We start from the raw sequence: 26,539 nt of genomic DNA, 5'->3' as shown, positions 1-26,539 counted from the left end.
CACTCCATTCCCCACTCACAATCCTCCATTCCCCATTCCCATGCACAATCCCCCATTCCCCATGCACAATCCCCCATTCCCCACTCACAATCCCCCATTCCCCACTCACAATCCCCATTCCCCACTCGCAATCCTCCCATTCCCCACTCGCAATCCTCCCATTCCCCACTCGCAATCCTCCCATTCCCCACTCGCAATCCTCCCATTCCCCACTCGCAATCCTCCCATTCCCCACTCGCCATCCTCCCATTCCCCACTCGCCATCCTCCCATTCCCCACTCGCCATCCTCCCATTCCCCACTCGCCATCCTCCCATTCCCCACTGCAATCCTCCCATTCCCCACTCACAATCCATCCCATTCCCAACTCACAATCCATCCCATTCCCCACTCACAATCCACCCCATACCCCACTCACAATCCTCCCCATTCCCCACTCACCATCCCCCATTCCCCATTCCTCACTCCCAATCCCCCACTCACAATACTCCATTCCCCACTCACAATCCTCACATTCCCCCATTCCCCATTCCCGCTCAGAATCCTCCCCATTCCGCACTCTCAATCCTCCCCATTGCCCATTCCCAACTAGCAATCCTCCCATTCCCCACTCACAATCCCCCATTCCCCGTTCCCACTCACAATCCCCCATTCGCCACTCACAATCCTCCATTCCCCATTCCCATGCACAATCCCTCATTCCCCACTCACAATCCCCAACTCACAATCCCCCATTCCCCAATCCCCACTCACAATCCCCCATTCCCCATTCCCACTCACAATACCCCATTCCCCATTCCTCACTCCCAATCCCCCATTCCCCACTCACAATACCCCATTCCCCATTCCCCACTCACAATCCTCACATTTCCCACTCACATTTCCCCCATTCCCCATTCTCACTCAGAATCCTCCCCATTCCCCACTCACAATCCTCCCATTCCCCACTCGCAATCCTCCCATTCCCCACTCGCAATCCTCCCATTCCCCACTCGCAATCCCCCATTCCCCATTCCCACTGAGAATCCACCCCATTCCCCACTCACAATCCACCCATTCCCCATTCACAATCCACCCCATTCCCCACTCACAATCCACCCCATTCCCCACTCACAATCCACCCCATTCCCCACTCACAATTCCCCATTCCCACTCACATTTCCCCCATTCTCCATTCCCACTCAGAATCCTCCCCATTCCCACTAACAATTCCCCATTCCCCACTCACAATTCCCCATTCCCACTCTCAATCCTCGCCTTTCCTCACTCACAATCCCCCATTCCCCACTCACAATGCCCCATTCCCCTTTTCCCATTCCCCACTCACAATCCCCCATTCCCCAGTCCCCACTCACAATCCCCCATTCCCCAGTCCCCACTCACAATCCCCCATTCCCCAGTCCCCACTCACAATCCCCCATTCCCCATTCCCCACTAGCAATCCCCCATTCCCCACTAGCAATCCCCCATTCCCCACTAGCAATCCCCCATTCCCCACTCGCAATCCCCTATTCCCCATTCCCACTGAGAACCCACCCCATTCCCCACTCACAATCCACCCCATACCCCACTCACAATATCCCCATTCCCCACTCGCAATCCCCCATTCCCCACTCGCAATCCCCATTCCCCACTCGCAATCCCCCGTTCCCCACTCACAATACCCCACACTCCATTCCCCACTCACAATCCTCCATTCCCCATTCCCCACTAGCAATCCTCCCATTCCCCACTCACAATCCCCATTCCCTACTCGCAATCCCCCTTCCCCATTCCCCACTCACAATCCCCCTCCCCCATTCCCAACTCGCAATCCCCCATTCGCCATTCCCCACTCGCAATCCCCCGTTCCCCACTCACAATACCCCACACTCCATTCCCCACTCACAATCCTCCATTCCCCATTCCCATGCACAATCCTCCATTCCCCATTTCCACTCACAATCCCCCATTCCCCACTCACAATCCTCCATTCCCCATTCCCATGCACAATCCCCCATTCCCCATGCACAATCCCCCATTCCCCACTCACAATCCCCCATTCCCCACTCACAATCCCCATTCCCCACTCGCAATCCTCCCATTCCCCACTCGCAATCCTCCCATTCCCCACTCGCAATCCTCCCATTCCCCACTCGCCATCCTCCCATTCCCCACTCGCCATCCTCCCATTCCCCACTCGCCATCCTCCCATTCCCCACTCGCCATCCTCCCATTCCCCACTGCAATCCTCCCATTCCCCACTCACAATCCATCCCATTCCCAACTCACAATCCATCCCATTCCCCACTCACAATCCACCCCATACCCCACTCACAATCCTCCCCATTCCCCACTCACCATCCCCCATTCCGCATTCCTCACTCCCAATCCCCCACTCACAATACTCCATTCCCCACTCACAATCCTCACATTCCCCCATTCCCCATTCCCGCTCAGAATCCTCCCCATTCCGCACTCACAATCCTCCCCATTGCCCATTCCCCACTAGCAATCCTCCCATTCCCCACTCACAATCCCCCATTCCCCGTTCCCACTCACAATCCCCCATTCCCCGTTCCCACTCACAATCCCCCATTCGCCACTCACAATCCTCCATTCCCCATTCCCATGCACAATCCCTCATTCCCCACTCACAATCCCCAACTCACAATCCCCCATTCCCCAATCCCCACTCACAATCCCCCATTCCCCATTCCCACTCACAATACCCCATTCCCCATTCCTCACTCCCAATCCCCCATTCCCCACTCACAATACCCCATTCCCCATTCCCCACTCACAATCCTCACATTTCCCACTCACATTTCCCCCATTCCCCATTCTCACTCAGAATCCTCCCCATTCCCCACTCACAATCCTCCCATTCCCCACTCGCAATCCTCCCATTCCCCACTCGCAATCCTCCCATTCCCCACTCGCAATCCTCCCATTCCCCACTCGCAATCCTCCCATTCCCCACTCGCAATCCTCCCATTCCCCACTCGCAATCCCCCATTCCCCATTCCCACTGAGAATCCACCCCATTCCCCACTCACAATCCACCCATTCCCCATTCACAATCCACCCCATTCCCCACTCACAATCCACCCCATTCCCCACTCACAATCCACCCCATTCCCCACTCACAATCCACCCCATTCCCCACTCACAATCCACCCCATTCCCCACTCACAATTCCCCATTCCCACTCACATTTCCCCCATTCTCCATTCCCACTCAGAATCCTCCCCATTCCCACTAACAATTCCCCATTCCCCACTCACAATTCCCCATTCCCACTCTCAATCCTCGCCTTTCCTCACTCACAATCCCCCATTCCCCACTCACAATGCCCCATTCCCCTTTTCCCATTCCCCACTCACAATCCCCCATTCCCCAGTCCCCACTCACAATCCCCCATTCCCCAGTCCCCACTCACAATCCCCCATTCCCCATTCCCCACTAGCAATCCCCCATTCCCCACTAGCAATCCCCCATTCCCCACTAGCAATCCCCCATTCCCCACTCGCAATCCCCCATTCCCCATTCCCACTGAGAACCCACCCCATTCCCCACTCACAATCCACCCCATACCCCACTCACAATATCCCCATTCCCCACTCACAATATCCCCATTCCCCACTCACAATATCCCCATTCCCCACTCACAATCCTCCCCATTCCCCACTCACAATCCCCCATTCCCCATTCCCACTCTCAATCCTCACATTCCCCACTCACATATTCCCCATTCCTACTCAGAATCCTCCCCATTCCTCACTCACAATCCCCCATTCCCCACTCACAACGCCCCATTCCCCATTTCCCATTCCCCACTCACAGTCCCCCCATTCCCCGTTCCCCACTTATATTCCCCCCATTCACCATTCCCCACTCACAATCCTCCCATTCCCCACTCACAATCCTCACATTCCACACTCACAATCCCCCCATTCCCATGCACAATCCCTCATTCCCCACTCACAATCCCCCATTCCCCATTCCCCACTCACAATCCCCCATTCCCCGTTGCCACTCTCAATCCCCCATTTGCCACTCACAATCCTCCATTCCCCATTCCCATGCACAATCCCTCATTCCCCAATCCCCACTCACGATCCCCCATTCCCCATTCCCACTCACAATCCCCCATTCCCCATTCCCACTCACAATCCCCCATTCCCCATTCCTCACTCCCAATCCCCCATTCTCCACTCACAATACCCCATTCCCCATTCCCCACTCACAATCCTCACATTCCCCACTCACATTTCCCCCATTCCCCATTCCCTACTAGCAATCCTCCCATTCTCCACTCGCAATCCTCCCATTCCCCACTCTCAATCCCCCATTCCCCATCCCCCATTCCCCACTCACAGTCCACCCCATTCCCCACTCACAATCCACCCCATTCCCCACTCACAACCTCCCCATTCCCCACTCACAACCTCCTCATACCCCACTCACAATCCTCCCCATTCCCTACTCACAATCCTCCCCATTCCCCACTCACAATCCTCACATTCCCCACTCACAATCCTCACATTCCGCACTCACATTTCCCCCATTCCCCATTCCCACTCAGAATCCTCCCCATTCCCACTGACAATTCCCCATTCGCCACTCACAATCCTCCATTCCCCATTCCCATTGCCAATCCCTCATTCCCCACTCACAATCCCCCATTCCCCAATCCCCACTCACAATACCCCATTCCCACTCACAATACCCCATTCCTCACTCCCAATCCCCCATTCCCCACTCACAATACCCCATTCCCCATTCCCCACTCACAATCCTCACATTCCCCACTCACATTTCTCCATTTCCCCATTCCCACTCAGAATCCTCCCCATTCCCCACTAGCAATCCTCCCATTCCCCACTAGCAATCCTCCCATTCCCCACTAGCAATTCTCCCATTCCCCACTCGCAATCCTCTCATTCCCCACTCTCAATCCCCTCATTCCCCACTCTCAATCCCCCATTCCCCATTCCCCACTCGCAATTCCCCATTCCCACTGAGAATCCACCCTATTCCCCACTCACAATCCACCCATTCCCCACTCACAATCCACCCATTCCCCACTCACAATCCACCCATTCCCCACTCACAATCCACCCCATTCCCCACTCACAATCCACCCCATTCCCCACTCACAATCCACCCCATTCCCCACTCACAATCCTCCCCATTCCCCACTCACAATTCCCCATTCCCACTCACATTTCCCTCATTCTCCATTCCCGCTCAGAATCCTCCCCATTCCCACTAACAATTCCCCATTCCCACTAACAATTCCCCATTCCCCACTCACAATTCCCCATTCCCACTCTCAATCCTCGCCTTTCCTCACTCACAATCCCCCATTCCCCACTCACAATGCCCCATTCCCCTTTTCCCATTCCCCACTCACAGTCCCCCATTCCCCGTTCCCCACTTAAAATACCCCCATTCACCATTCCCCACTCACAATCCTCCCATTCCCCACTCACAATCCTCACATTCCGCACTCACAATCCCCCATTCCCCATTCCCACTGAGAATCCACCCCATTCCCACTGAGAATCCACCCCATTCCCCACTCACAATCCACCCCATTCCCAACTCACAATCCACCCCATTCCCCACTCACAATCCTCCCCATTCCCCACTCACCATCCCCCATTCCCCATTCCTCACTCCCAATCCCCCACTCACAATACTCCATTCCCCACTCACAATCCTCACATTCCCCCCATTCCCCATTCCCGCTCAGAATCCTCCCCATTCCGCACTCTCAATCCTCCCCATTGCCCATTCCCCACTAGCAATCCTCCCATTCCCCACTCACAATCCCCCATTCCCCGTTCCCACTCACAATCCCCCATTCGCCACTCACAATCCTCCATTCCCCATTCCCATGCACAATCCCTCATTCCCCACTCACAATCCCCAACTCACAATCCCCCATTCCCCAATCCCCACTCACAATCCCCCATTCCCCATTCCCACTCACAATACCCCATTCCCCATTCCTCACTCCCAATCCCCCATTCCCCACTCACAATACCCCATTCCCCATTCCCCACTCACAATCCTCACATTTCCCACTCACATTTCCCCCATTCCCCATTCTCACTCAGAATCCTCCCCATTCCCCACTCACAATCCTCCCCATTGCCCATTCCCCACTCGCAATCCTCCCATTCCCCACTCGCAATCCTCCCATTCCCCACTCGCAATCCTCCCATTCCCCACTCGCAATCCTCCCATTCCCCACTCGCAATCCTCCCATTCCCCACTCGCAATCCTCCCATTCCCCACTCGCAATCCCCCATTCCCCATTCCCCATTCCCCATACCTCATTCCCCACTCGCAATCCCCCATACCCCACTCACAATCCCCCATTCCCCACTCTCAATCCCCCATTCCCCATTCCCCACTCACAATCCTCCATTCCCCACTCACAATCCTCCATTCCCCACTCACAATCCTCCATTCCCCACTCACACTCACAATCCCCCATTCCCCACTCACAATCCTCCATTCCCCACTCCCCACTCACAATCCTCCATTCCCCACTCCCCACTCACAATCCCCCATTCCCCACTCCCCACTCACAATCCCCCATTCCCCAATCCCCACTCACAATCCCCCATTCCCCAATCCCCACTCACAATCCCCCATTCCCCACTCGCAATCCCCATTCCCCACTCGCAATCCCCATTCCCCACTCGCAATCCCCATTCCCCACTCGCAATCCCCATTCCCCACTCGCAATCCCCCATTCCCCATTCCCCACTCAGAATCCCCCATTCCCCACTCGCAATCCCCCGTTCCCCACTCACAATACCCCACACTCCATTCCCCACTCACAATCCTCCATTCCCCATTCCCCACTAGCAATCCTCCCATTCCCCACTCACAATCCCCATTCCCTACTCACAATCCCCATTCCCTACTCGCAATCCCCCTTCCCCATTCCCCACTCGCAATCCCCCATTCCCCACTCGCAATCCCCCATTCCCCACTCGCAATCCCCCATTCCCCACTCGCAATCCCCCATTCGCCATTCCCCACTCGCAATCCCCCACACTCCATTCCCCACTCGCAATCCCCCACACTCCATTCCCCACTCACAACCCTCCATTCCCCATTCCCATGCGCAATCCCCCATTCCCATGCGCAATCCCCCATTCCCATGCACAATCCCCCATTCCCCACTCACAATCCCCCATTCCCCACTCGCAATCCTCCCATTCCCCACTCGCAATCCTCCCATTCCCCACTCGCAATCCTCCCATTCCCCACTCGCAATCCTCCCATTCCCCACTCGCAATCCTCCCATTCCCAACTCGCAATCCCCCATTCCCCACTCGCAATCCCCCATTCGCCATTCCCCACTCGCAATCCCCCACACTCCATTCCCCACTCGCAATCCCCCACACTCCATTCCCCACTCACAACCCTCCATTCCCCATTCCCATGCACAATCCCCCATTCCCATGCACAATCCCCCATTCCCCACTCACAATCCCCATTCCCCACTCGCAATCCTCCCATTCCCCACTCGCAATCCTCCCATTCCCCACTCGCAATCCTCCCATTCCCCACTCGCAATCCTCCCATTCCCCACTCGCAATCCTCCCATTCCCCACTCGCAATCCTCCCATTCCCCACTCGCAATCCTCCCATTCCCCACTCGCAATCCTCCCATTCCCCACTCGCAATCCCCCATTCCCCACTCGCAATACCCCACACTCCATTCCCCACTCACAATCCTCCATTCCCCATTCCCATGCACAATCCCCCATTCCCCAATCCCCACTCGCAATCCCCCATTCCCCAATCCCCACTCGCAATCCCCCATTCCCCACTCGCAATCCCCATTCCCCACTCGCAATCCCCATTCCCCACTCGCAATCCCCATTCCCCACTCGCAATCCCCATTCCCCACTCGCAAGCCCCATTCCCCACTCGCAATCCCCCATTCCCCACTCGCAATCCCCCATTCCCCACTCGCAATCCCCATTCCCCACTCACAATCCCCCATTCCCCATTCCCCACTCAGAATCCCCCATTCCCCACTCACAATCCTCCCATTCCCCATTCCCCACTCGCAATCCCCCGTTCCCCACTCACAATACCCCACACTCCATTCCCCAGTCACAATCCTCCATTCCCCATTCCCCACTAGCAATCCTCCCATTCCCCACTCACAATCCCCATTCCCCACTCGCAATCCCCCATTCGCCATTCCCCACTCGCAATCCCCCGTTCCCCACTCACAATACCCCACACTCCATTCCCCACTCACAATCCTCCATTCCCCATTCCCATGCACAATCCTCCATTCCCCATTTCCACTCACAATCCCCCATTCCCCACTCACAATCCTCCATTCCCCATTCCCATGCACAATCCCGCATTCCCCACTCACAATCCCCCATTCCCCACTCACAATCCCCATTCCCCACTCACAATCCCCATTCCCCACTCACAATCCCCATTCCCCACTCACAATCCCCATTCCCCACTCACAATCCCCCATTCCCCACTCACAATCTTCCTATTCCCCATTCCCCACTCGCAATCCTCCCATTCCCCACTCGCAATCCTCCCATTCCCCACTCGCAATCCTCCCATTCCCCACTCGCAATCCTCCCATTCCCCACTCGCAATCCTCCCATTCCCAACTCGCAATCCCCCATTCCCTACTCACAATACCCCACACTCCATTCCCCACTCTCAATCCCCCATTCCCCATTCCCCACTCGCAATCCCCCATTCCCCACTCGCAATCCCCCATTCCCCACTCGCAATCCCCCATTCCCCACTCGCAATCCCCCATTCCCCACTCAGAATCCCCCATTCCCCACTCAGAATCCCCCATTCCCCACTCACAATCCTCCCATTCCCCACTAGCAATCCCCCATTCCCCACTCGCAATCCCCCGTTCCCCACTCACAATACCCCACACTCCATTCCCCACTCACAATCCTCCATTCCCCATTCCCCACTAGCAATCCTCCCATTCCCCACTCACAATCCCCATTCCCCATTCCCCACTCACAATCCCCATTCCCCATTCCCCACTCACAATCCCCCTCCCCCATTCCCCACTCACAATCCCCCTCCCCCATTCCCCACTCACAATCCCCCTCCCCCATTCCCCACTCGAAATCCCCCATTCCCCACTCGCAATCCCCCATTCCCCACTCGCAATCCCCCATTCCCCATTCCCCACTCGCAATCCCCCGTTCCCCACTCGCAATACCCCACACTCCATTCCCCACTCACAATCCTCCATTCCCCATTCCCATGCACAATCCTCCATTCCCCACTCACAATCCCCCATTCCCCACTCACAATCCCCCATTCCCCACTCACAATCCCCCATTCCCCACTCACAATCCCCCATTCCCCACTCACAATCCCCATTCCCCACTCACAATCTTCCTATTCCCCATTCCCCACTCGCAATCCTCCGATTCCCCACTCGCAATCCCCCATTCCCCACTCGCAATCCCCCATTCCCCATTCCCCACTCGCAATCCCCCGTTCCCCACTCGCAATCCCCCGTTCCCCACTCGCAATCCCCCGTTCCCCACTCGCAATCCCCCGTTCCCCACTCACAATACCCCACACTCCATTCCCCACTCACAATCCTCCATTCCCCATTCCCCACTAGCAATCCTCCCATTCCCCACTCACAATCCCCATTCCCCATTCCCCACTCACAATCCCCATTCCCCATTCCCATGCACAATCCTCCATTCCCCATTCCCATGCACAATCCTCCATTCCCCATTCCCATGCACAATCCCCCATTCCCATGCACAATCCCCCATTCCCCACTCACAATCCCCCATTCCCCACTCACAATCCCCCATTCCCCACTCACAATCTTCCTATTCCCCATTCCCCACTCGCAATCCTCCCATTCCCCACTCGCAATCCTCCCATTCCCCACTCGCAATCCCCCATTCCCCACTCGCAATCCCCCATTCCCCACTCGCAATCCCCCATTCCCCACTCGCAATACCCCACACTCCATTCCCCACTCACAATCCTCCATTCCCCATTCCCATGCACAATCCTCCATTCCCCATTCCCACTCTCAATCCCCCATTCCCCACTCACAATCCCCCATTCCCCACTCACAATCCTCCATTCCCCATTCCCATGCACAATCCTCCATTCCCCATTCCCACTCTCAATCCCCCATTCCCCACTCACAATCCCCCATTCCCCACTCGCAATCCCCCATTCCCCACTCGCAATCCCCCATTCGCCATTCCCCACTCGCAATCCCCCACACTCCATTCCCCACTCACAACCCTCCATTCCCCATTCCCATGCACAATCCCCCATTCCCATGCACAATCCCCCATTCCCCACTCACAATCCCCCATTCCCCACTCGCAATCCTCCCATTCCCCACTCGCAATCCTCCCATTCCCCACTCGCAATCCTCCCATTCCCCACTCGCAATCCTCCCATTCCCCACTCGCAATCCTCCCATTCCCAACTCGCAATCCCCCATTCCCCACTCGCAATACCCCACACTCCATTCCCCACTCACAATCCTCCATTCCCCATTCCCATGCACAATCCCCCATTCCCCAATCCCCACTCGCAATCCCCCATTCCCCATTCCCCACTCGCAATCCCCCATTCCCCACTCGCAATCCCCCATTCCCCACTCGCAATCCCCATTCCCCACTCGCAAGCCCCATTCCCCACTCGCAATCCCCCATTCCCCACTCGCAATCCCCCATTCCCCACTCGCAATCCCCATTCCCCACTCACAATCCCCCATTCCCCATTCCCCACTCAGAATCCCCCATTCCCCACTCACAATCCTCCCATTCCCCATTCCCCACTCGCAATCCCCCGTTCCCCACTCACAATACCCCACACTCCATTCCCCAGTCACAATCCTCCATTCCCCATTCCCCACTAGCAATCCTCCCATTCCCCACTCACAATCCCCATTCCCCACTCGCAATCCCCCATTCGCCATTCCCCACTCGCAATCCCCCGTTCCCCACTCACAATACCCCACACTCCATTCCCCACTCACAATCCTCCATTCCCCATTCCCATGCACAATCCTCCATTCCCCATTTCCACTCACAATCCCCCATTCCCCACTCACAATCCTCCATTCCCCATTCCCATGCACAATCCCCCATTCCCCACTCACAATCCCCCATTCCCCACTCACAATCCCCCATTCCCCACTCACAATCCCCCATTCCCCACTCACAATCCCCATTCCCCACTCACAATCCCCCATTCCCCACTCACAATCCCCCATTCCCCACTCACAATCTTCCTATTCCCCATTCCCCACTCGCAATCCTCCCATTCCCCACTCGCAATCCTCCCATTCCCCACTCGCAATCCTCCCATTCCCCACTCGCAATCCTCCCATTCCCCACTCGCAATCCTCCCATTCCCAACTCGCAATCCCCCATTCCCCACTCACAATACCCCACACTCCATTCCCCACTCGCAATCCCCCATTCCCCATTCCCCACTCGCAATCCCCCATTCCCCACTCGCAATCCCCCATTCCCCACTCGCAATCCCCCATTCCCCACTCGCAATCCCCCATTCCCCACTCGCATTCCCCCATTCCCCGTTCCCCACTCAGAATCCCCCATTCCCCACTCACAATCCTCCCATTCCCCACTAGCAATCCCCCATTCCCCACTCGCAATCCCCCGTTCCCCACTCACAATACCCCACACTCCATTCCCCACTCACAATCCTCCATTCCCCATTCCCCACTAGCAATCCTCCCATTCCCCACTCACAATCCCCATTCCCCATTCCCCACTCACAATCCCCATTCCCCATTCCCCACTCACAATCCCCCTCCCCCATTCCCCACTCACAATCCCCCTCCCCCATTCCCCACTCGAAATCCCCCATTCCCCACTCGCAATCCCCCATTCCCCATTCCCCACTCGCAATCCCCCGTTCCCCACTCGCAATCCCCCGTTCCCCACTCGCAATCCCCCGTTCCCCACTCGCAATCCCCCGTTCCCCACTCGCAATACCCCACACTCCATTCCCCACTCGCAATCCTCCATTCCCCATTCCCATGCACAATCCTCCATTCCCCACTCACAATCCTCCATTCCCCATTCCCATGCACAATCCTCCATTCCCCACTCGCAATCCCCCGTTCCCCACTCGCAATCCCCCGTTCCCCACTCGCAATCCCCCGTTCCCCACTCGCAATCCCCCGTTCCCCACTCACAATACCCCACACTCCATTCCCCACTCACAATCCTCCATTCCCCATTCCCCACTAGCAATCCTCCCATTCCCCACTCACAATCCCCATTCCCCACTCGCAATCCCCCATTCGCCATTCCCCACTCGCAATCCCCCGTTCCCCACTCACAATACCCCACACTCCATTCCCCATGCACAATCCTCCATTCCCCATTCCCATGCACAATCCTCCATTCCCCATTCCCATGCACAATCCTCCATTCCCCATTCCCATGCACAATCCTCCATTCCCCATTCCCATGCACAATCCCCCATTCCCATGCACAATCCCCCATTCCCCACTCACAATCCCCCATTCCCCACTCACAATCCCCCATTCCCCACTCACAATCTTCCTATTCCCCATTCCCCACTCGCAATCCTCCCATTCCCCACTCGCAATCCTCCCATTCCCCACTCGCAATCCTCCCATTCCCAACTCGCAATCCCCCATTCCCCACTCGCAATCCCCCATTCCCCACTCGCAATCCCCCATTCCCCACTCGCAATCCCCCATTCCCCACTCGCAATCCCCCATTCCCCACTCGCAATCCCCCATTCCCCACTCGCAATCCCCCATTCCCCACTCGCAATCCCCCATTCCCCACTCGCAATCCCCCATTCCCCACTCGCAATACCCCACACTCCATTCCCCACTCACAATCCTCCATTCCCCATTCCCATGCACAATCCTCCATTCCCCATTCCCACTCACAATCCCCCATTCCCCACTCACAATCCTCCATTCCCCATTCCCATGCACAATCCCCCATTCCCCAATCCCCACTCACAATTCCCAACTCGCAATCGCCCATTCCCCAATCCCCATTCACAATACCCCATTCCCCATTCCTCACTCCCAATCCCCCATTCCCCACTCACAATCCTCCATTCCCCACTCACAATCCTCCATTCCCCACTCGCAATCCTCCCATTCCCCACTCGCAATCCTCCCATTCCCCACTCTCAATCCCCCATTCCCCATTCGCAATCCCCCATTCCCCACTCACAATCCTCCATTCCCCATTCCCACTCGCAGTCCCCCATTCTCCACTCACAATCCTCCATTCCCCATTCCCATTCACAATCCCCCATTCCCCAATCCCCACTCACAATACCCCATCCCCATTCCCCACTCGCAATCCTCCCATTCCCCACTCGCAATCCTCCCATTCCCCACTCGCAATCCTCCCATTCCCCACTCGCAATCCCCCCATTCCCCATTCCCCACTCACATTCCCCCATTCCCCATTTCCCACTCGCAATCCCCATTTCCCATTTCCCACTCGCAATCCCCCATTCCCCATTCCCACTCAGAATCTTCCCCATTCCCACTCAGAATCTTCCCCATTCCCACTCAGAATCCTCCCCATTCCCCATTCCCACTCAGAATCCTCCCCATTCCCCACTCACAATCCTCCCCAATCCCCACACAATTCTCCCCATTCCCCACTCACAATTCCCCACTCACAATCCCCCATTCCCTAATCCCCACTCACAATACCCAATTCCCCATTCCCACTCACAATCCCCCCATTCCCCATTCCCCACTCTCAATACCCCATTCCCCACTCTCAATACCCCATTCCCTGCTCACGATCCTCCCCTTCTCCGCTCACGAACTCCCGTTCACCGCTCACAATTGCCCGTTCCCCATCCCCTGCTAGATCCCCACATCCCCCCGTCCCCACTAGATCCCCCCATTCCCTACTCAATTTCCCCCATTCCCTACTCAATTTCCCCCATTCCCCACACAATCTTCCCATTCCCCACTCAATACCCCATTCCTCATTTCCCATTCCCCACTCACAATCCCCCCATTCCCCACTCACAATCCCCCCATTCCCCATTCCCCCCTCGGAATCCTCCCCTTTCCCCCCTCAGAATCCTCCCCTTTCCCCCCTCAGAATCCTCCCCATTCCCCACTCACAATCCCCACATTCCCCATTCCCCATTCACGCTCATAGGGATCATAGTGATCATAGGGTAAGGGAGTGGGTGACAGCATGGGTGGAGCGTAAACCAGCAAGGCACAGATGGATAGAGACGACAGTTTTAAGGATGTACAAAGTGTGCAGTGATCTTTGAACAATTGCAGACAGTCCTAAAGGAACTTACTCCCACTTTGTTTCTTTTTCACCCTCAGTTTTGTGCCAAGACATCACCAGGAGAAGGCTCTGTGACAATTTGGTGTGAGGCCTGTCACTGCCCTTCATGATGCTGGAGGAGAGAGTGCTGCCCAACGATGGGTCTCTGACCATTCCTGTCCTTGTCGTGGGTATGACACGATTGGGTTTGGAGCGACGTTAATGATTGGCTTCAGCGGACAGGGTTCTGGTCCTTGGGTCTGTGGAACGTGCAGCCAAGGACCCAGCAGCTCCCTGCTTTAATACGTTGCACACCAGCAGTTCTCTTGCCATTACTGTGCCACAATAAACACAGAGTTTTATTGGGAAAGCGTGAAAGACCATAAGATATAGGAGCAGAATTTGGCCATTTGACCGATTGGATCTGCTCTGCCGTTTCATCATGGCTGATCCAATTTTCCTCTCAGCCCCAATTTACTGCCTTCTCTCCATATCCCTTCATGCTCTGACCAATCAAGAATCTATCTAACTGTCTTAAACATACATATAGACTTGGCCCACACAGCTGTCTGTGGCAACAAATTCCATAGATTCACTGCCCCTAGCAAAAGAATTTCCTCCTTATCTCCGTTCTAAAAGGACGCCCCTCTATTCTGAGGCTGTGTCCTCTGGTCTTGGACTCTTCCACCTTTGGAAACATCCTTTCCACATCCACAGTATCAAGGCCTTTCACCATTCGATAGGTTTCAATGACGTCTCCCCTCATTCTTCTGAACTCTAGTGCATACAGGCCCAGAGCCATCAAGCACTCTTCATAACACAGGCCATTCAATCCTGGAATAATTTCCATGAACTTCCTTTGAACCTCTCTTGTTTCAGCACATTGTTTTGAAGATAGAGGCCCAAAACTGTTCACAATATTCCAAGTGAGGCCTCACCAGTGCTTTATAAAGTCTCAACATTACATCCTTCCTTTTATATTCAAGTTCTCTTGAAATGAATGCTAACATCACATTTGTCTTCCTCACCACAGACTCAGCCTGCAAATACACCTTTGGGGAATCCTGCACAAGGACTCCCATCCCTTTGTGTCTCAGTTTTTTTGTATTTTCTCTCCATTTAGAAAGTAGTTAACCCTTTAATTTCTTCTGTCAAAGTGCATGACCATGCACTTCCCAACACCATATTCCATCTGCCATTTCTTTTCCCATTTCCTTAATCTAAGTCCTTCTGTAGCCTCTCTACTTCCTCAAACTACCTGTCCCTCCACCTATCTTCATTTTGTATGCAAACTTTGCAACAAAGCCATCAATTCTATTCTCCAAACTATTGATATATAACGTAAATAGAATTGGTCCCATCACTGATGCCCGTGGAACACCACAAGGTTAAGTCACTGGCAGCCAGTGAGAAAAAACTCCTATTATTTGTTTCCTGCCAGTCAGCTATTGCTTTATCCACGCTGGAATCTTTCTGTAATACCATGGGCTCATAGCTTGTTAAGCAATCTCGTGTGTGGCACCTTGTCAAAGACCTTCTGAAAATCCAAGTACATAATATCAACTGATCCTCCTTTGTTGATCCTGGAAAGAATTCCAACAGGTTTAGATAGAACATAGAATAGTGCAGCACAGTACAGGCCCTTAGGCCCACAATGTTCTGCCCACCCTTAAACCCTGCCTCCCATATAACCCCCCACCTTAAATTCCTCCATATGCCTGTCTAGTAGTCTCTTAAATTTCACTAGTGTATCTGCCTCCACCACTGACTCGGGCAGTGCATTCCATGCACCAACTACTCTCTGAGTAAAAACCTTCCTCTAATATCCCCCTTGAACTTCCCACCCCTTACCTTAAAACCATGTCCTCTTGTATTGAGCAGTGGTGCCCTGGGGAAGAGGTGCTGACTGTCCACTCTATCTATTCCTCTGAATATCTTGTACACCTCTGTCATGTCTCCTCTCACCCTCCTTCTCTCCAAAGAGTAAAGCCCTAGCTCACTTAGTCTCTGATCATAATGCATACTCTCTAAACCAGGCAGCATCCTGGTAAATCTCCTCTGTACCCTTTCCAATGCTTCCACATCCTTCCTATAGTGAGGCGACCAGAACTGAACACAGTACTCCAAGTGTGGCCTAACCAGAGTTTTATAGAGCTACATCATTATCTCGTGGCTCTGAAACTCTGTCCCTCGACTTATGAAAGCTAACACCCCATAAGCTTTCTTAACTACCCCATCTACCTGTAAGGCAACTTTCAGGGATCTGTGGACATGTACCCCCAGATCCCTCTGCTCCTCCACATTACCAGGTATTCTGCCATTTACTTTGTACTCTGCCTTGGAATTTGTCCTTCCAAAGTGTACCACCTCACACTTCTCTGGGTTGAACTCCATCTGCCACTTCTCAGCCCACTTCTGCAACCTATCAATCTCTGCAATCTTTGACAATCCTCTACACTATCCACAACACCACCAACCTTTGTGTCATCTGCAAACTTGCCAGCCCCCCCTTCTACCCCTACATCCAGGTTGTTAATAAAAATCATGAAAAGTAGAGGTCCCAGAACCGATCCTTGTGGGACACCACTAGTCACAATCCTCCAATCTGAATGTACTCCCTCCACCACCACCCTCTGCCCTCTGCAGGCAAGCCAATTCTGAATCCACCTGGCCAAACTTCCCTGGATCCCATGCCTTCTAATTTCCTGAATAAGCCTGCCATGTGGAACCTTGTCAAATGCCTTACTAAAATCCATATAGATCACATCCACTGCACTACCCTCATCTATATGCCTGGTCACCTCCTCAAAGAACTTTATCAGGCTTGTTAGACACGATCTGCCCTTCACAAAGCCATGCTGACTGTCCCCGATCAGACCATGATTCTCTAAATGCCCATAGATCCTATCTCTAAGAATCTTTTCCAACAGCTTTCCCACCACAGACGTAAGGCTCACTGGTCTATAATTATCCGGACTATCCCTACTACCTTTTTTGAACAAGGGGACAACATTCGCCTCCCTCCAATCCTCCGGTACCATTCCCATGGACAACGAGGACATAAAGATCCTAGCCAGAGGCTCAGCAATCTCTTCCTTCGCCTAGTGGAGCAGCCTGGGGAATATTCTGTCAGGCCCCGGGGACTTATCTGTCCTAATGTATTTTAATAACTCCAACACCTCCTCTCCCTTAATATCAACATGCTCCAGAACATCAACCTCACTCATATTGTCCTCACCGTCATCAAGTTCCCTCTCATTGGTGAATACGGAACAGAAGTATTCATTGAGGACCTCGCTCACTTCCACAGCTTCCAGGCACATCTTCCCACCTTTATCTCTAATCAGTCCTACCTTCACTCCTGTCATCCTTTTGTTCTTCACATAATTGAAGAATGCCTTGGGGTTTTCTTTTACCTTACTCACCTGGCCTTCTCATGCCCCCTTCTTGCTCTCATCAGCCCCTTCTTAAGCTCCTTTCTTGCCTCCCTATATTCCTCAATAGACCCATCTGATCCTTGCTTCCTAAACCTCATGTATGCTGCCTTCTTCCACCTGACTAGATTCTCCACCTCACTTGTCACCCATAGTTCCTTCACCCTACCATTCTTTATCTTCCTCACCGGGACAAATTTATCCCTAACATCCTGCAAGAGATCCCTAAACATCGACCCCATATCCATAGTACATTTCCCTGCAAAAACATCATCCCAATTCACACCTGCAAGTTCCAGACTTATAGCCTCATAATTTGCCCTTCCCCAATTAAAAATTTTCCTGTCCTCTCTGATTCTGTCCTTTTCCATGATAATGGTAAAGGCCAGGGAGCGGTGGTCACTGTCCCCCAGATGCTCACCCACTGAGAAATCTGTGACCTAACCTGGTTCGTTACCTAGTACTAGATCTAGTGTGGCATTCCCCCTGGTCGGCTTGTCAACATACTGTAACAGGAATCCGTCCTGGACACACTTAACAAACTCTGCCCCATCTAAACCATTGGAACTAATCAGGTACCAATCAATATTAGGGAAGTTAAAGTCACCCATGATAACAACCCAGTTATTTTTGCACCTTTCCAAAATCTGCCTCCCAATCTGCTCTTTGGTATCTCTGCTGCTACCAGGGGGCCTATAGAATACTCCCAATAGAGTAATTGCTCCCTTCCTGTTCCTGACTTCTACCCATACTGACTCAAGAGGATCCTGCTACATTACCCACCCTTTCTGTAGCTGTAATAGTATCCCTGACCAGGAATGCCACTCCTCCTGCCCTGGTGCCAGCCAAGTCTCTGTAATGGCCACTACGTCATAATTCCATGTGTGTATCCAAGCTCTCAGTTCATCACCTTTGTTCCTGATGCTTCTTGCATTGAAGTATATGCACTTTAGCCCTTCTACCTTACTACCTTTGCACCCTTTATTCTGCTTTTCTTTCATCAAATGTTTGTTAGGCAAGATTTTCCCTTGAGGAACCCATGCTGACTTCAGCCTATTTTATCATGTGCCTCCAATTGCCTCAAGACCTTATCGTTGATAATCGACTCAAACATCTTTCCAACCACTGAGGTCAAACTTACTGGCTGAAAGTTTCCTTTCTTCTGCCTCTCTCCCTTCTTGAAGAATGAAAGGGGAAGAGATGGGGAGAGGTGGGGGAGATAGTTGACTTGTTGGGGAAACCCTGTTGACCAAGGTCTGAAACTGACTGGGGTGTTGGAGATGGATTATAGGCATTAGAGATGTATTCTCTGGTTGACAGTGATATGTTATCCCTGGGGCTGTCTCCTTTTGTTAACAGCAGATATAAGAACGGGGTCCGGGGGTGGGGGGGGGGGGGGGGTAACAGTAGTGAGCCTGGGAACAGCAGGGGATGGTGTGGGGGGGAGGCAGTGGGGAAATGTAGCTGTGATGGGGGAATTTTGTTGACCCTGAGGGAAATATCCAGAATGTGAATCCTTCCCAACCCCAAGGGGCCATTGGAAATAGGAATCCCAAACCGATCCCGAAAAACTGCATCTGCAGGAAGGAAAATTGTTTGGGAATGTAGTTACATAAATTACATGACCCAATCAAATCCATAAGGCACATGAAAGTTAAAATGAACTTCCATTGAAATTTAATCTAGTCATCTCAGGTGATCTTTTAGTTCCATTTTCTGTCTCCCCACATTTATCCCTGCCCTATCCCCCTATCACCCCAGCCTTCCAGAACGTGGAACATTAGAGAACAGTACAGGTCCTTTGGCCCACAGTGTTGTGCTGACCTTTTAGCCTACTCTGAGATCAATCTAACCCTTCTCTCCTCAATAGCCCTCTATTTTTCTATCATCTTTCTAAGAGTCTTTTAATGTCCCTTATGTATCTGCCTGGCAGGCGTTCTTCTACCTTCCAATCTCTGAAAACTTGGCCAGATTCTTCTCCATTTATGTTAGCTCACCCACATTGACCATGTGTCTTATCCCTGTGTTCCTACACCTTATCCCACCCTGTCTGCCCAGGCTATAGAACATTAAGCATTGCAGCACAGTTCAGGCCCTTTGGCTCGTGGTGTTGTACCAACCTTTTAACAGAAGCAGTTATCTATAGTCCATAGTTTCTAGCTTCCTCTACATCTCTGACCTTAATAGTTAATTCCCAGCACTTCCCTCCTGCTGTCAACACCATGACACTTGGTTTCCCTCCATCCCTGGTGTTAAATTATAATTGAAATTGTTCATGTGAATTACAGAACGAAGGTTAAAGTGTGGTGAACCAGTTACAGAAATGAGAAACACCCTAACGAACAAGAAAATAGCAATTGACATCCGCCTTAGAACTCTCAGCTGCTACATTCTTCCTATATTGATGTATGGCTGCGAGTCATGGACCATCACAAATGTGATTGAAAAAAGAATCAATGCAGCAGAGATGTGGTTCCTCAGAAGAATGTTATGCATATCATATACGGACAGGATAACCAATTGAGAAGTTCTACAGAGAAATAAAACAAAATATACATTACTTTATAAAAAAAATCAGAAGACAGCAATCAAAATTCTTTGGACACATCATGTGAAGAGAGACATTAGAACATTTAGTTACAACTGGAAAACTGGGAGGAAAAAGAAGCAGAGGCAGACAGACAATGAAAATGACAGATGGAATAACATCATGGTTAGAAACAAGGGAGGCAACAACTACAATTCAGAGGGTCAGGGACTGTGATGGATGGAGAGACATGATCGCCCACCCCGAACGGCAAGGCACCTGAATGAATGAATGGACCAGTTACAAGATCTTGTATTCCTTTGCAGATAGAATGTAGAGGGTGTTTTGTCGGGGTTTAAGTGATTAGAATTATTTAATGGATTTAGAAATGTTAATTAATAAAAACATTGTAGCTGGGGAGAGGTATCTGGGGCATTTGAGAAAATATTGGAGTGAACACGAGAGGAAAAGAATTAGTTTAGTAATGAGGATGGAGCATTTCATCCAGGTTTGTGCTGTGGTAAGCTGGTCGAATCAGGTGTTCGAGTGGTGAACGGGTGTGATTACACAGGTAGTAAGAAACAGTTTGTGGTTTGCGAAGGTGTATCTGGATGCAGTGACAAGCCCAGAACTGAGCTACTCTGTGATGGTGAGGGCATTTGGTGTCCCCAGAGGGAGAATAGCTGGATATTCATTGGGCAGGGTATTCAGAATATTGTGCAAAATGGGTTCACTGAGGTGAGACTCATGCCTGACATTATTCAATGTTACAAAGCTTTGATGCGCTAAATAACCTCCTATACATAAGTGCAGCTTAAAGCATACAGACTAATGCTGTTTGTTGTTTAGGGAATGGGCCGTCGGGAATCTGCCTGTCCTACCTCCTGTCGGGATACAGGCCCTACCTGTCCCTTGTTGCCAGCCATCCAAACCCAATTCTGCAGCAGAAATTAGAAGAGAATCGTCATCTGTCAGTCGTTGACCAGGTACCGTGTGTATATGTTCCTGTTGGCAAAGGCAGGCTATAAGTTCCCGAGGGTAACTTAGTGAAATTCTGTAAGACGTAGGAGCAGAATTAGGCCATTTGGTCCAATGAGTCTGCTCTGCCATTTCATCACCATTTCTCCTCTCAGCCCCAATTTCCAGCCTTCTCCCCGTATCCCTTCATGCCCTGACCAATCAAGAATCTGATGACCCCTATATATAAATATACATAAAGTCTTGGTCTCCACAGGTGCCTTTGGCAAAGAAGTCCACAGATTCACCACTCTCTGGCTAAAGAAATTCCTCCTCATCTCTGTTCTAAAAGGACACCCCCTATTCTGAGGCTGTGTCCTCTTGGTCTTAAAGACTCTCCCACTTCAAGAAACATCCTCTCCACATCCACTCTATCAAGGTCTTTCACCAATCAATAGATTTCAATGAGGTCACCCTTCATCCTTCTGAATTTGAGTACAGGCTCAGATCCATCAAATGCTCTTCATATGATAAGCCATTAAATTCTGGAATAATTTCCGTGAACCTCCTTTGAATCTTCTGCAGTTTCAGCACATCCTTTGATAAGGGACCCAAAACTGCTCACAATACCCCAAGTGAGACCTCACCAGTGCTTTATAAAGTCTCAACAGTACATCCTTGCTTTTATATTCTAGTCCTCTTAAAACGAATGCGAGCATTGCATTTGCCTTCCTCAGCACAGACTGCAAATTAACCTTTAGGGAATCCTGCACAAGGACTCCCTAATCCCCTTGCACCTCATATTTTTGTATTTTCTTACCATTTAAAAAATAGTCACCCTTTCATTTCTTCCACCAAAGTGCATGACGTACATTTCCCGACACTATATTCCATCCGCCACTTCTTTGCCCATTCTATTAATCTGTCTGTCCTTCTGTAGCCTCTCTACTTCCTCAAAACTACCTGCCCCTCCACCAATCTTCATATCGTCTGCACACTTTGCAACAAGGCCATCAATTCCATCATCCAAATTATTGACATATAACGTAAAGAATTGGCCCCAACACAGACCCCTGTGGTACACCACTCATCACTGGCAGCCAACCAGAAAAGGCTTCCTTTATTCCCGCTCTTTGCTCCCTGCCAATCAGCAGCTGCTTTATCCATGCTAGAATCTTGTCTAATACCATCAGCTCATAGCTTATTAAGCAGCTTCATGTGTGGCACCTTGTCAAAGGCCTGAAAATCCAAAGTCCACAACATCAACCAATTCTCCTTTGTCTATCCTGCTTGTTATTTCTTCAAAGAATTCCAACAGATTTGTCAGGCAAGATTTTCTCTTGAGGAAACATGCTGACTGCAGCCTATTTTGTCATGTACCTCCAAGTACTCTGAGACCTAATCGTTATTAATTGACTCCCAACCACAGAGGTCAGACTAACTGGCCTATAGTTTCCTTTCTTTTGCCTCTCTCCCTTCTTGAAGAGTGGAATGACATTCGCAATTTTCCAGTCTTCCAGAACCGTTCCAGAATCTAGTGATATTTAGACCATAAGATATAGGAGCAGAAGTAGGCCATTTGGCCCATCGAGTCTGCTCCGTCATTCAATCACGGGCTGATCCAATTCTTCTAGTCATCCCCACTCTCCTGATTTCACCCCAAACCCTTGTTTGCCCTGGCTAATCAAGAACCTATCTATCTCTGCCTTAAATGCACCCAATGACTTGGCCTCCACAGCTGCTCATGGCAACAAGTTCCACAGATTTACCACCCTCTGACTAAAGTAATTTCTCCGTATCCCTGTTCTAAAAGGACATCCCTCAATCCTGAATTCGTGTCGTAGAATCCCCTACCATGGGAAATAACTTTACCATATCTAATCTGTTCAGGCCTTTTAACATTTGGAATGTTTTTATGAGATCCCCCCTTAATCTCCTGAACTGCAGGGATTACAGCCCAAGAGCTACCAGATGTTCCTCATATGGTAACTCTTTCATTCCTGGAATCATTCTCGAATTATTTTTGAAAGATCATTACGAATGCCTCGACAATCTCTTCAGCCACCTCTTTCAGAACCCTGGGGTGTACACCATCTGGTCCAGGTAACTAGTGTACCTTCAGACCTTTCAGTTTCCCAAGAACCTCCATAGAAATGATAACTTCACAAATTTCATGACCCCTGACACCTGGTACTTCCAACATACTGCTAGTGGCTTCCACAGTGAAAACTAGAACCATAGAACATTACAGCACAGAAACAGGTCTTTTGGTCCTTCTTGGCTGTGCCAAACCATTTTTCTGCCTAGTCCCACTGACCTGCACCTGGACCGTATCCTCCATATACCTCTTATCCATGTACCTGTCCAAGTTTTCCTTAAATGTTAAAAATGAGCCCGCATTTACCACTTCATCTGGCAGCTCATTCCCCACTGCCACCACTCTCTGTGTGAAGAAGCCCCTCCCTAATGTTCCCTTTAAACTTTTTCCCCCTCAGGCTTAACCCATGTCCTCAGGTTTTTTTTTCTCCCCTAGCCTCAGTGGAAAAAGCCTGCATGCATTCACTCTATCTATACCCATCATAATTTTTAAATACCTCTTATCAAGTCTCCCCTCATTCTTCTATGCTCCAGGGAAAAAAGTCCTAACCTATTCAACCTTTCTCTGTAACTGAGTTTCTCAAGTCCCGGCAATATCCTTGTAAACCTTCTCTGCACTCTTTCAACCTTATTAATATCCTTCCTGTAATTTGATGACCAAAACTGCACACAATACCCAAATTTGGCCTCACCAATGCCTTATACAGCCTCACCATAACATTCCAACTCTTATACTCAGTACTTTGATTTATAAAGGCCAATGTACCAAAAACTCTCTTTACAACCCTATCTAGCTGTGACACCACTTTTAGGAAATTTTGTATCTGTATTCCCAGATCCCTCTGTTCTACTGCACCCCTCAGTGCCCTACCATTTACCTTGTATGTTCTACCTTGGTTTGTCCTTCCAACGTGCAATACCTCACACCTGTCTGTATTAAACTCCATCTGCCATTTTTCAGTCCAGTTTTCAGTCCATTTTTCCAACTGGTCTAAATCCCTCTGCAAGCTTTGAAAACCCTCCTCACTGTCCACTACACCTCCAATCTTTGTATCATCAGCAAATTTGCTGATCCAATTTACCACATTATCATCCAGATAATTGATATAGATGACAAATAACAATGGACCCAGCACTGATCCCTGTGGCACACCACTAGTCACAGGCCTCCACTCAGAGAAGCAATCCTCCACTACCACTCTCTGGCTTCTTCCGTCGAGCCAATGTCTAATCTAATTTACTACCTCTCCATGTATACTTAACTAATCTCCCATGCAAAACCTTGTCAAAGGCCTTACTGAAGTCCATGTAGACAACATCCACTGCCTTCCTCTCATCCACTTTCCTGGTAACCTCCTCGAAAAACTCAATAGATTGGTTAAACATGACCTACTACACACAAAGTCATGTTGACTCTCCCTAATAAGTCCCCGTCTATCCAAATACCTGTAGATCCTATCTCTCAGTACTCCTTCCAATAATTTACCTACTACCAACGTCAAACTTACCGACCTATAATTTCCCGGATTACTTTTAGAGCCTTTTTTAAACAACGGAGAAACATGAGCTATCCTCCAATCCTCCGGCACCTCACCCGTAGATACCGACATTTTAAATGTATCTGCCAGGGCCCCTGTAATTTCAATACTAGTCTCTTTCAAGGTCCAAGGGAATACCCTCTACTCTGATTTGCCTCAAGATAGCAAGCACCTCCTCTTCAATCTGTATAGGTTCCATGACCTCAAGACGTGTTTGCCTTATTTCCATAGACTCCATGCCAGTTTCCTTAGTAAATACAAATGCAAAAAACCCATTTAAGATCTACCCCATTTCTCTTGGTTCCATACATAGCCGACCACTCTGTTCTTCAAGAGGACCAATTTTATCCCTTACTTTCCTTTTGCTCTTAATATATCTGTAGAAGCTCTTTGGATTATCCTTCTCCTTGATTGCCAAAGCAACCTCATGTCTTATTTTAGCCCTCCTGATTTCTTTCTTAAGTAATTTTTTGCACTTTTTATACTCCTCAAGCACCTTATTTGCTCCCTGCTTCCTATACATGTCACACATCTCTGTCTTCTTCTTTATCGGTGTTCCAATATCCTTTGAGAACCAAGGTTCCTTATTCTTATCACTTTGCCTTTAATCCTAACAGGAACATACAAACTCTGCACTCTCAAAATTCCTCCTTTGATGGCTTCCCACTTACCAATCACATCCTTGCCAGAGAACAACCTGTCCCAATCCATGCTTTTTAGATCCTTTTTCTTTTTTTTTATATTTTGTTTTTTTATTTGGGTAAGGTATTCACAGGTATTACACAAACTTTTTGACATATAAAAAAATGGAAAAGGTTTTTATATATGTATAAATATATATATTTATACATTCACAAGTACACGTTCATACTTGCTCCTACCCACAGACATACTTATCCAATCCCTGTGTACTTATTTACTTCATTTTATCCTTTTTTCCCAAATCTTTTCCTTGTATTAATTCCACATTTTCCATAAATAAAACAGTGAGCATTCTAACCAAGGGAGCTTACGTTAACACTATGACTATATTGATGAGGAGGTCAGTAGGAACCTTAAGGAGAGTCATCTAAAGTCTGCTCGTATTGGGGTTATAAATTCAATCCATTTATTCCAAATTTGATAAAATTTTTCATTTTGAATTCTCAGAGAATAAGTCATCTTTTCCATTTTAAATATTTTCAAAATAATTTCATGCCAATCTTCTAATGTAGGTGATGTTGGATTTAGCCACTTTCTGCTGATTGATTTCTTACTTGCCACTAAAAGGACCTGCAGCAGCTTTATATCTTTCTTCTGCTCCAAAAACAATACATGCCCCAAATAGAGAGTCTCCAAGTTCACAGGTATCTGAGTCTTAAATACCTTAACTAATGTTCTGTGTATACCTTTCCAATATAATTTAGGGCAATCCCAAAAAAAATGGAAATGATTTGCCTCCTTGGAGCTGCACCTTCTCCAACACGTCACGTTTGTGTCTTTATATTTTTCCTGGTATGGTGTCTTGAAGTATCTTATAATATTATTCCAGCAATGTTCTCTCCAAACCAAAGAGTTAGTCGAAGACCACTGAAAGCTGCATATTTTCCCCCAAGCCTCCTCTGAAAGTACCAACCCCGCTTCTTTCTCCCACTTCTCTTTAATA

The 26,539-nt window shown here is 50.3% G+C and overlaps 1 protein-coding gene across 4 annotated transcripts in view; it reads left to right on the top strand.

The window, feature by feature from the left end:
- osgn1 (oxidative stress induced growth inhibitor 1) overlaps nucleotides 1-26,539 on the top strand; it is a 138,228-nt gene that overhangs the window by 74,719 nt on the left and 36,970 nt on the right. For 3 of the 4 annotated variants that reach the window (XM_072250340.1, XM_072250341.1, XM_072250342.1), the window contains exons 2-3: nucleotides 14,401-14,532; nucleotides 21,152-21,288. In XM_072250340.1, the coding sequence (XP_072106441.1) occupies nucleotides 14,469-14,532; nucleotides 21,152-21,288 (201 nt within the window). In that variant the 5' untranslated portion in view covers nucleotides 14,401-14,468. The remainder of the gene's footprint in view (nucleotides 1-14,400; nucleotides 14,533-21,151; nucleotides 21,289-26,539) is intronic. The other variant, XM_072250343.1, reaches the window with a different exon arrangement.

Source organism: Mobula birostris, unplaced genomic scaffold, assembly GCF_030028105.1.
Source record: "Mobula birostris isolate sMobBir1 unplaced genomic scaffold, sMobBir1.hap1 scaffold_283, whole genome shotgun sequence".
Taxonomy (NCBI): Eukaryota; Metazoa; Chordata; class Chondrichthyes; order Myliobatiformes; family Myliobatidae; genus Mobula; species Mobula birostris.
This window is presented reverse-complemented; position numbering and strand designations above follow the sequence as displayed.